The sequence below is a fragment of the Microtus pennsylvanicus genome, chromosome 21 (genome assembly GCF_037038515.1).
Source record: "Microtus pennsylvanicus isolate mMicPen1 chromosome 21, mMicPen1.hap1, whole genome shotgun sequence".
NCBI classification, from domain to species: domain Eukaryota; kingdom Metazoa; phylum Chordata; class Mammalia; order Rodentia; family Cricetidae; genus Microtus; species Microtus pennsylvanicus.
The window spans coordinates 26,804,740-26,816,446 of record NC_134599.1 but is presented as its reverse complement, the minus strand read 5'-3'; the positions used below and the strand labels follow the sequence as shown (position 1 = coordinate 26,816,446).

General features: G+C 44.5%; 1 protein-coding gene across 2 annotated transcripts in view; it reads left to right on the top strand.

Moving 5' to 3' along the window:
* The first annotated feature begins 3,553 nt into the window (after positions 1-3,553).
* LOC142839545 (interferon-induced, double-stranded RNA-activated protein kinase-like) overlaps positions 3,554-11,707 on the top strand; it is a 39,609-nt gene continuing 31,455 nt past the window's right edge. Inside the window, exons 1-3 of one of the 2 annotated variants that reach the window (XM_075955771.1) lie at positions 3,554-3,918; positions 7,291-7,422; positions 8,625-8,745. In XM_075955771.1, coding sequence (XP_075811886.1) covers positions 7,307-7,422; positions 8,625-8,745 — 237 coding nt within the window. In that variant the 5' untranslated portion in view covers positions 3,554-3,918; positions 7,291-7,306. The remainder of the gene's footprint in view (positions 3,919-7,290; positions 7,423-8,624; positions 8,746-11,707) is intronic. The other variant, XM_075955772.1, reaches the window with a different exon arrangement.

Sequence of the window (11,707 nt, the reverse complement as noted above, 5' to 3'; positions counted from 1 at the left end):
CATTGCTGTCTGTGTGCTATTCTAGGGTTGGATTCTCACAAAATGGGCTTCCAAATGCTATACATTGTCTTAAGCTTTTCTCATTAGGGATTAAACATTTGTAGCAGTTATCGCAGACGTACTGGTGGGTGGAGTTCGATTCCGACTCTGCATTGGCATCAGGTTAACATGATGTAAGATTAGCAGCTCCAGTTTGATTCGAGATAAATGCGTCTTCATCTACTCTGGCACGCCATGCCTGCAGGTCCCTCGGGAGTCCATTAGTTCTTCTAACTACATTCTTTAAGTCAAAGCTAAAGCTTAAGTTTCTGTACCATACAGATTTTTTTTTCTCCTGCAGGGTAATAAATAGTCATATGGAACTAATAAAACAAAATAGAGAATGTTCTAGAAAGATTATCCTCTCTGGCACTTCTCAAGCATCCTACCACATGGGAGGCAGAGGCAGGAGGCTCACTACAAGTATGTAGTCTAAACAAGTTCTAGGAGAGTTAGGGCTCCAGACAGACTCAAACCAGCAAACAGAGAAACGGGAAAAGATTGCTGGGAAACAGTGAGGCAGAGACTCTTCCTGGGCTTCACACGGGAGTAGGAAGAGTTTGCCAGAGTAAGACGTGGGCTAGATCCCGCAGAATGGTCAGACCTCAGTGGTGGAGCTCACCTAGCCATAATGAACTAGCTCAAATCTGCCAGAACAAAGAGCCAAAGCAAGCCTTAAGGATCAAAATGAAGGAAAATAATGTACTCTTTGCCAGTTGAATAAAACAGAAACAAAGCAAAATTACCAGTCAGGCATGATGCTGCTCCTCTATAATCCCAGGAAGAACAGACAAAGTCAGACAAAAACAAAAACCTCAATGTTTCCAAAATTAAATGATGAAAATAAAGCCCCCCCCACTATGTCTGCCATCCAATTGGGATTTTCCGAGTATACAAAGAAAATGTAATGTACGACCAAGAACGAGAGCAATTGATAGAAACAGACAAATAAATAAATAAATAAATAAATAAATAAATAAATAAATGTAATGAGAAAATCAGCAGGTAAAAACCTTTAAAGAGATAGTGTTCATCCTATAGCTGTGCTCAAAAAGCTGGGGACGGTGGCACATACCTATAACGAAGCACTTGGGAAGCTGAGGCAGGAGAATTGTGAATTAAAGGCCAATCTAGACTACATAACAAGATCCTGCCTCAAAAAGCTAACTTATACACCGAGGGTTTCGACTGTCTCCAAATAGTAATTCAACAACTTAATGTATGTGCTTTATATCATGAGGGCATATATGCTCAAAGATATAGAGTAAAATAAACATGATGAGAGGGGAAAGGATGATTAAAGAGGACCCAAATGGAAATTTTAGAGGTGCAAACAACATCGTGTAAAAATGAACAATATACTGTGTGAGTAAAAAGTACGTTTGATTGTGAAGAAGAAAAACCATGGGAACTGAATTCACAGCACTAGAGGCAGTTGCCCTCTATGAAGGAGAGAGTGGGAAAAATCCACAGACAGCATGAGCAGGGACTTAGTGACTTGTGGGACAATAAAGAAAATACAAATGGGGGGGGGGGCTGGAGAGATGGCTCAGAGGTTAAGAGCATTGCCTGCTCTTCCAAAGGTCCTGAGTTCAATTCCCAGCAACCACATGGTGGCTCACAACCATCTCTGATGAGGTCTGGTGCCCTCTTCTGGCCTTCACGCATACACACAGACAGAATATTGTATACATAATAAATCAATAAATATTTTAAAAAAAGAAAAGAAAATACAAATGGAATTGGAATTCAAGAGGAAAGAAAGAAAGAGAAATGGAAGAGAGGGAGGGAGGGAAGGAGAGAGGAAAGGAAAGGGAAAGGAAGGGAGGCAGGAAAGGGCTATGTTAAATATATAAAGAACATTATGACTGGACTGGAGAGATGGCTCAGGCTCTTCCAAAGGTCCTGAGTTCAATTCCCAGCAACCACATGGTGGCTCACAACCATCTGTAATGAGATCTAGTGCCCTCTTCTGGCCTACAGGCATACACACAGACAGAATATTGTATACATAATAAATAAATACATAAATAAATAAATATTTAAAAAAAGAACATTATGACTGAACTTTTTCAATTCAAATTATTAGAAATTTACAAACCCAAAAGGTTTAACAAACTCAACATAAATAAAAAGATGGTGCCAAAACACAAAAGGGCAGGAGAGAAATGCAAATTGTTTACTCCAAAACTAAGAAGAGAGAAAAGTTTGTCCCATAGGGACACAAAGCACGTCCTCCATGAGAAATTCATTTGGGGCTCACTGAGGCTCTGCAGTCAATGGGCACATCGCCTGCCCAGTGACCAGATCAGCCTTGGTAACGCCATCCTGATAAACTCTCACTAGCTGCCACAGCTTCTGAAATGAGCACTGGACAACCCGGTGAGAAGCTGACAGCGAGGTCTCCATGCCACCTGCCCACAAAAGATTCTGCAGAAAGTAATGCCTTTAGTGAACACTCTCAGGGAAATGGCCGACTACTCTGCCCATTTCGGTCTAGGTGGCTTTCTCTAGCATTGCCAAAGGTCTCCTTATCACCATCATTCCTTCATAATCTCAGAACATCTGGCTGAAGTGTTAGCCACTGAAGGAAGTGCCTTTGGATTTTCTTTTTTTTTTTCTTTTTTTGGTTTTTCGAGACAGGGTTTCTCTGTGGCTTTGGAGCCTGTCCTGGAACTAGCTCTGTAGACCAGGCTGGTCTCGAACTCACAGAGATCCGCCTGCCTCTGCCTCCCGAGTGCTGGGATTAAAGGTGTGCGCCACCATCGCCCGGCCAATGCCTTTGGATTTTCCTGGAGGCTAAGGTTAGAGAGTAAGTGAACAAATTATGTTTTCTTCCTCTCCTGATATCTCCCGATAGTCTCTGCTCCCTAAATCGCTGGGTGTTTGGTTCTGAGATTGCCCCGTAGTATAGGCTGGCCTCAGACTTGCTCTGTAGCTCAAGAAGGCCTTGAGCTTGCTTTTCCTGTCTTCGCCTCCCCGGTGTTGAGATTACAGATCTGGACCACCATGTCTGGTCACTGCGGTGTGGGGATAGAACGATGGCACATCCCCGACCTATGCTCCGTTCTTGAGACTGGATCTCATGTAGCCCAGGCCGACCCCAAATTTATTCTGTAGCTGTGGATGACCTTGATCCTCCTTCTGGCACCTCCCAAGGGCTAGGACTGCAGCCGTGCACCACCAAACCCAGCTCTCCACCAGCAATGGTTGACACTACGATCTCATTTCATGAGGACCACTACTGTGCTCAGTCTGCAGGACACCAACTGAGCAAATCACTGCAGTCATGCTCCGCTGCTAGAGAACATACCAACCTCCTTCCGGCCAAATTCAGAATCACCTCCATTCATATTTCTTGGGCTTCTTTTTACAAATGAGTGGCATTTATTTGTCAAGTAAACTATTTTCTTTCCATCATATTTTGTCCATATCCTTTTGGGGTATGATATCTAAAACTAGATATCCCGGAACCTATTAAACACCGCAAGCAGGAGACCTGAGTTTCTCCTTCCTCTTCCAGCAGAGCTTTACCAGTGTAGGAGTTAGGAAATGTTCAGAAACCTGGGAAAGGACCTATGGCGAGCCGCCACTGTGGCCGAGCTGGACAGCAGAGGCTCTCCAGACTTCAGCTCCCGCTCGCGGGGACAGAGGAGCCACGCCTACCTGTCCTCTCGCGGGTGCAACCCGGTGCGGGAGGGGCTGTACGCGGGAAGGCGGAGTCCGCCGGGAAAACGAAACAAGACTGAATGGGCCTGGCCTGGTCTTCCACCGACCCCAGCACCGACCGTGAGCAGAAGCCTGGACGCGACCTCAGAGCCCCCATATTGCAATTTGAATTCTAAGTCAGGGGGGCCGCCGTCCAGATCCAGGAACGCGGTAGGACCTGAGGGCTTATTTTCTCACTTTTCCTGGACAGCAGTAGTGGGGCTGGGACCTATAAGGAAAGTGACAAACCCGATGACCCGAAACTCTGGAGGGAATTCTAGAAGCCCGCTGGAATGACTCAGGGAAAGACTTTGGCTGCACAGCTGTGATGGTATTCCAGTTGGCAGGCCTCTGTGTCAGCCGGGTCTCGCTCCATCCTCCACCTTGTTCTTCTCCATGTAGCTGAGTTTTCTTCAACTCTGAACCGGATGCTTGCTCTCCTGCTCTCACCTCTGCTACATCAACCCCTATAGTCAGGCAAAGACCCCCATTGCCCACCACTTTCAGACTTCCTTGGTGCTTCTGGGCCATGGCCAAGTACCCTTCAGCTCCTGGTCTTTGTGGTGCCTCTTCCTGCTTCCTGGAAAGCCCTTCCCCCACCCCACCCCCAAGGAATAGCATGGGGAGATCCCTCTCAGTATTCAGTCCTTCTCACAGAACCAACTGTATGAGCAGCCTTCCCTGAACAAGAACTTCTACTCTGCCCTCCCTGTCCCCCAATTCCCGTATTTTTCTCCATTTTCCAATTAATACTTAGTACCGCAATTTGTCTGTATCCTTCTATACCAGTAAGGTCCCAAGAGCAGTTTTTATTCGCTTGTATAATCCTAGCATCTACTACCTGACAAGTACTCACTACATGTATGTTAAATGGATGTTAATTCACAGATACCCTTGTCTTCTAGACAAATGAGATTTCCTGTTGCATGTTTAGTACTAGAAGTGCCTTGCCTCCCAGAAACTAAAGCCTCCCTAGGCTATTGCCCAGGACCTTGGAATCTTGTGCAGATGGTGCTCTTTCTTCAGCTTGCCCTGTGAACCTGACAGGGCCGGAACACTGTTTGCAGCTTCCTCATTTCTATATCATATATGACATGAATGCATGCTGTATGGGAAGTAGCTCCTGGAAGCACATCAGGCTTTTGGGGAGTTTGAGGGGAGTAAGACCAGTGTCTTTGCTACATAGGTGAGACAGGCAGGTGGCATTTGTTGGTGCATGTGATGGACAGCTCTTTGGGTGAGTAAATAAGAGTTGTAACTGCTTCCTGGGGAGCTCACGGATTAGGTTATAGAGCAGCCGGCTGTGATGAGGGTTGTGATGGGGAAGGATTCTAGCTGCCCCTGCAGCATCAGAGAAGACCAGGCCCATCCTGATAGGTGAATAAAAATTGCCCAATAGACAGCGGGCTCCAGTTCATGGGAGCATGGAATGGGAGGTACCTCCGTGCTCTTTCGTGGATGGACTCATTCATTCATTTGTATCAAGCCTTTATTATAAATCCGGTGCCTCCTTTCCCTTTCAGTTAAAACTGTTACGTTTATGTTTAAAAAGAATTTATTTACTTTTTATTTTGTAATTATCCGTGTATCTGAGTATGGGTATGGACATGGGAAGGCAGTTTCTCTTGGAGTCCAGAAAGGTATCAGATCCCCTGAAGCCACAATTACAAGGAGGTTGTGAGCTGCCTGCCACAGGTGCTGAGAACCAAATTTGGATTCTCCGGGAGAGCAGCAGTGCTCTTAAGTGCCGGGTCATATCTCTAACTGTACATTTATTTTATTTTATTTTGTGTACATGTGTGTGTTTGTACATGTGCTTCAGTGAGCCTGTCTAGTCAGAGAATAACTTGTGGAAGTCGGGACTCCTTCTACCATGTAGGTCCCAGGGATTGAACTCAGATGGTCAGTCTTGGCAGCAAACGCCTTTACCTGCTGAGCCATCTTGCCAACCCTGGTGAAAACCATAACTGTGTATGTAGAATGTAAAGCCACAGCCTGGAGGTGATCACAGAAGGAGTTAAGTAGGAACAGGATACTTGAGGACGAGGCCCCTGGACAATATTTAGATGAAAAGGAAGATGAAAAGAAGGGAGAAAGAAAGCAGAGAAAGTACGGCTTCTGAGAGAGGGGGAGACCCCAGAGATCAGGTGTCTCACAACCTAAGCTAAGAAGGGGGAAGAAGGGAGACGAATGAATAACTGACATTGATTATTGAATTTGGCAAAGAGTGAGCCACTGGGAACGTCACAAGAGCAGTCTCGGTGGCTCTTAGAGGATCCAGGATCTGAACGATGCTTTAAGCCTGTGGTTCTCAACCTTCCTAATGCTGCAACCCTTTAGTACAGTTCCTTATGTTGTGTAGACCCCAGCCATAAAATTATTTCATACTTACTTCATAACTGTAATTTTGCTGCTGTTATAAATCACAATGTAAATATCTGATATGTAGCCCCCTGTGAAAGGATCATTCAACCCCCAAAAGAGTCCCAACCCACAGGTTGAGAACTGTTGTTCACAGTGTGAAGATTCTCGTTGAAGATTTAAAACTTTATGTGGAGTTAGGGATCAAACTTGAGGCTTTGTGCATGCTAGACAAGCCCTCTGCCAAATGAGCAGTGTCTCCAGCCGACAAAACCTTAAAATTTTGAGTCCGCTTTTAAATAGATAATAGAAACACACAAATTTCCAGATTTACTGGGCATTAAGTGATATTTTGGTAACATGTACACAGTGTATAATGTCTAAATCAAGTTAAATGTATCTATACCAAGATATAGCTTTTCCCTTCTTTCTTCTGAGTAATGGCACTGAGTATCATTTTGCTGTTTTGTTGGCCATTGCTGTGTCTCCTTAGTACTCAAGTCCTTTGCCTATTTTCCAATTGTGTGTGTGTGCAAATGAACGTATGTAATCATGTGTTTATGTGTGTGTTGTATGTGTGTGAACCTAGTCGTATTTGTTTACAAAGCTGTGTGTGTACATGTATATGTGTGTTGTTGTATTGTGTGTACACAGTTGTGTATGTGCACATGTGTGTATGTATAATCCATAGCAATATATATTATATTCAATATGTGTATATGTAGTAATAAGGGGCGGCGGGGCTGCGTCCCCAACACCCCAGCCACCTGCCCGGCTAGCTCAGTCGGTAGAGCATGAGACTCTTAATCTCAGGGTCGTGGGTTCGAGCCCCACGTTGGGCGCCATGTATACATAGCCTTGTTTTTACCATAAGAGCTGTAATTCCACTCCTACATTCATTACGCCTTCTCAGGCAGGTAAACAGACTGAAACATCTCACTCCTTGAAAGCCATGGGTAGAACAAAGAGTGGGGCTCTCTTTCCTTGGCCAGTAGTTGTGAAAGTAGATGTTATAGGAGGAGAGAAAGATTCTGACACGAAGCGTTCTCTGAATTTATGTAGGGCTAAGATGAGTCCCGTAGAGAAGATCCACTGTCTCCAGTGGTTTCCTATGCGGGGCTGGGAATTCAGATTATCTATAATCTGTTAATACCGTGCATGCAAACACTTCTTCCGTTGCAGGTTACTGGGAGGAAAAATGGCCAATGATACACTGGGTTTCTACATGGACAAACTTAATAAATACTGCCAGGAGAACAGATTAACAATTACGTATAAAGAAGTTTGTACTACAGGACCTGCACACGACAGAAGGTAATTTGTCATCAGGAAAGGTATGACTAGGGCCAGGGAGGTGACTCAGTGGAGAAGAGGTCTTGCTATGCAACTATGAAGACTGGAGTTCGAATCCCCAGCATCCACATCAAAAACTGTGTGTGGCTGACCACGCCCTAAAGCCGGTATTCTGAAAGCTAATTGGCATAAACATAGAACAAAGACAGGAGGATCGCAGGGTTCTCTGGCTACTAGCCTAGCTCCAAGTTCAATGAGAAATCCTGTCTTAAGGGAGTAAGGCGGAGTGATAGAGCAGGATGCTTGGAGTCCGTCTCTGACCTCTGCATGCACATAGATAATTCTCTCCCCCAACACGTGCATACCCCACACACAATCTTCTGAACACACACTCACACGTGCACACACACACACACATACCCTCTCTCTCTCAGGAAGGAAAATAGTGGAATGAAGGAAAGTGAGACCCAGATGACGGAGGTGTAGCTCACTGTTAGAGCATGTGCTTAGGGTGTAAGGCCTGAGTTCGAGTCCAGACATTTAAATGGGAAAAAAAATTGAACAACCAAGCAAACACTAGAATGTCTGTCCCTATAAATGTGGAGGGGAGGGGGACAACTGTGGTGCCCTTTGGATGTCGGTACTTCAGCTCCACAGGGAAGCTGCCAGAGTGTTGTGATAGTCCCACAGAGCCTGGGAACCTCAGAGGGCTCAAGGAAAAAACAGAGGCTGGAGCCATGACTTAGTGAGTAAAGACACTGGCCACCAAGCCTGACGACCTGAGATTTTCTCTGGGACCCACATGGTGGGAGGAGAGAAGAGAGTCCCCAAAGCTGTCCGCTGATTTCCAACAAGCATGTCCTGTCTCGAGCACACAGACAATACATACGCTCACACACCTCACCCCTACGCTAAATAAATAAATAGGGAAACAAACATTAAGCTTGGTAGCTCATCCTTATAATCCCAGCACTTGGGTAGCTGAAGCAGGAGGATTGTAGTGAGCTTGAGGCCAGCCTGGGTTATAGAGCGAGGCACTGTGAAGAAATGACAAGAAGAAGAAAGAAAGAAAAGAGGAAAAAATTACAGACTTCTCCCTGCTTCAAAAAGACATTGTTGTTGAAATCCTGAAGCGTACTCGTGGGGCAGTGGAGACCAGAGTGCTTGTCCTTAGGAGAATGACAAACTGTGTAATACGTTGTGAATGCTGTCTTTTTAATCAGGTTTACATTTCAAGTTATAATAGACGAGAAAGAATTTCCAAAAGCTGAAGGTAAATCAAAGCAGGAAGCAAAAAATGCTGCTGCCCAACTTGCTGTTGACATACTTAACAACGAACACCAGGTGAGTAATTGGCTTTTCATCTGGTCAAAGGGAAGCTGTAAATATGTTGTATGGATGTATGTATGCATGCATGCATGGATTCATGTATGTATGTATAATTTCTATCAGTGAGAAAATGCATGTGTCAGTGTAAAAACACTCATTCAAAGTTTTATTCCTTTTTTCCCCCTATCCCCATTTCTCCCGAGTGAGAAATACACCAGGGAAATTGTTGGCAAAGCTGTCACTTCTAAGTGAGTGCTAGAAACATTTTCATGCTCTGAACTTAAATACACGTGGAAAGATGAGACTGTCCAGTGGAACACGGGCTGATTAGGGCTAGGAGGTGTCCTTTTCACCCCAGCAAACAAACAAAACAGAGGAAAGACATACAAGTCCTGGTAGGGAGAGCTATGCACCTGAAGGGAAATTACAGAGGACCAACACACACGCAAGACTGGTGTCCCTGAAGATGCAAACAGGGTGAATAGCATATAAAACAAACAAACAAACAAGCAATAAGCTGGCCTATCTGGTCCCTAGGTAGGTGGGGAACGTATGTGGTTTTTTGTTTAGCATGCAAGAGGTCCTGGATACAATTCTCTAATATCAAACATATAAAGCTATCTGGAGATTTTTCAGCTGAAAATGTTTATGAAATAAGGACACAGCATTAGATGAAATTAGCTCCAAAGTTAGCAGAAATACAGAAGTACCAAGACCGGCCTTGATCCTTATGAAAGCGCTGACCTGAGGGAAAGAGGAGGAACTTTACCAACATTGAGGCAGATGGTAAAAAGCTCATGTTATCTGCTACAATATCAAAATCAGGAAGCTGAAGCAGTGGCTGCAAATGAGACATGAAGGGATTGATGTGTGAGATGGGAAGATCATGCTCAGTACTGAGAAGTATTACCTTCCAACAGACTTACTGAAGATGTCATCCTTAGAACCAAGTCAAAAGCAACCAATAAAAACCACAAATTCTCTAATTAATAAGCTAAAAGTGGCTGGGCAGTGGTGGCGCACGCCTTTAATCCCAGCACTCGGGAGGCAGAGGCAGGCGGATCTCTGTGAGTTCGAGACCAGCCTGGTCTACAAGAGCTAGTTCCAGGACAGGCTCCAAAGCTACAGAGAAACCCTGTCTCGAAAAACCAAAAAAAAAAAAAAGCTAAAAGTGAGTCAAAAAGAAAAAAATAGGGTAACCTCCTTCTCTCAAAGTGGAAGAAAGACAATAATATCAATGGTTTAAATTTGTATAGAGGAAGACAAATAGTAATAAGGATGAATGAAACCCAACACTAGTCCTTTGGTAAGATTCATAGAAGAGAAAATTTGGAGCAAACCTGATGTGGCAGGAAATAACGAAGGTTCAGGCCATCAGAACACTGCTTCTGTGTACATCTTTTCTGCTAAGCTGTGAGCCAGCGCAGAGCTTTCCTTCCATCCTTTACTCTCTGTTTTGAGTTTTAGAAAGGCTGCAGCATCCTAGAAAGTGTGACAATACTATTTTCAGGAATAGAAGGGGTGTGTGGGTAGGGAGGACTCAGATGTCCAGAGTGTGTACTGCTCTTACAGAGGACACAAACTGGGTTCCCAGATGGTGGGTGGCTCATGACCACCTGTGACTCAAGCTCCAAGGGATCACAAGCATCTTCTGGTCTCCTTAGGCACCGTCATGCATACACACACACACACACACACACACACACACACACACACACACACATAAATTTTAAAATAAAGGTAATAAAATAAATCCTAGAATGTAAGACAAGAAAATAGGTCTGGTTTGTTTGGTTTTGGTAAGACATGATGTGCAGTTCAGGTTGGCCTCAGCCTTTCTATGTAGCTCAGGATTGCCTCAGACTCTCTATGTAGCCCAGGCTTGCCTCAGGCTCTCTATTGTACCTCAGACTGGCCTCAGACTCTGTGTATGTAACTCAGGCTTTCCTCAGACTCTATTTTAGCTCAGGATGGCTTCAGATTCTTTGTGTAGCTCGGGTTTTCTATGTAGCTCAGGTTAGCCCCAGGCTTTCTTTGTAGCTTGGGCTGGCCTCAGGTTCTCTGTGTGGCTCAGGTGGGCCTTGATATTCTTTTTTGTATAATTTCTTTATTCTTTGGGAAGTTCACATCACACTCCCCAATTCCGTTCATTTTCCAGTCCCCCCGTATATGTCCTTCACCCTTGCAGCATCAACCCCAAAAGAAAATTGAAAAAATTAAAACCAAACCAAATCAAAACGAAGAAACAAAAACAAAACCAAAAACAGAACAAAACTTCTTCGCTTGTCCATCTTTTCCATCTTTCCAACACTTCTTCCTTGGTCTTAGTGCCATTGGGAGCTGCCAAACCAACTCCAGTGTCGTCTGTGTGACATGACATATGTCATTATGCCAGACAGGAGCCATGTCAATGGCAGATGGTCCGGTATTGGCCGCCGTTGAGGCATAGACGGGTTTCTCGATTAGCTGGCTATGCAGGATGTGGGCTTTACACAATCTCTTTTAATAATGATATTCTATATAGCTACAGGACAAGGATTGTCTCTTCAGGAACAGTTCTGGGATAGGGAAGCACAGTATGGGCATGTATAAGACTACAGCAGAACCTTTGTCATACACAGGGTGTATGATGAGCAAGGGAATAGATGCGTTAATGTTGATGGACAAAGACTGTTATATTATACTCTGAACTTTATGGATAGGCTTGCTAGATCCCAACCCCCATAGTGTCTGCTGCATAAGAAGGTACAAAAAAAGTATATTTCAGCAGATGCAGAGAACTGATTAGGCATGTTTGGTCACTAGATGAGATAAAGAAAAGGTTAGAAAGAGGAAGGGCTGGGGGGCTGGAGAGATGGCTCAGTGGTTAAGAGCATTGCCTGCTTTTCCAAAGGTCCTGAGTTCAGTTCCCGGCAACCACATGGTGGCTCACAACCACCTGTAATGAGGTCTGGTGCCCACTTTGGCCTGCAGGCAT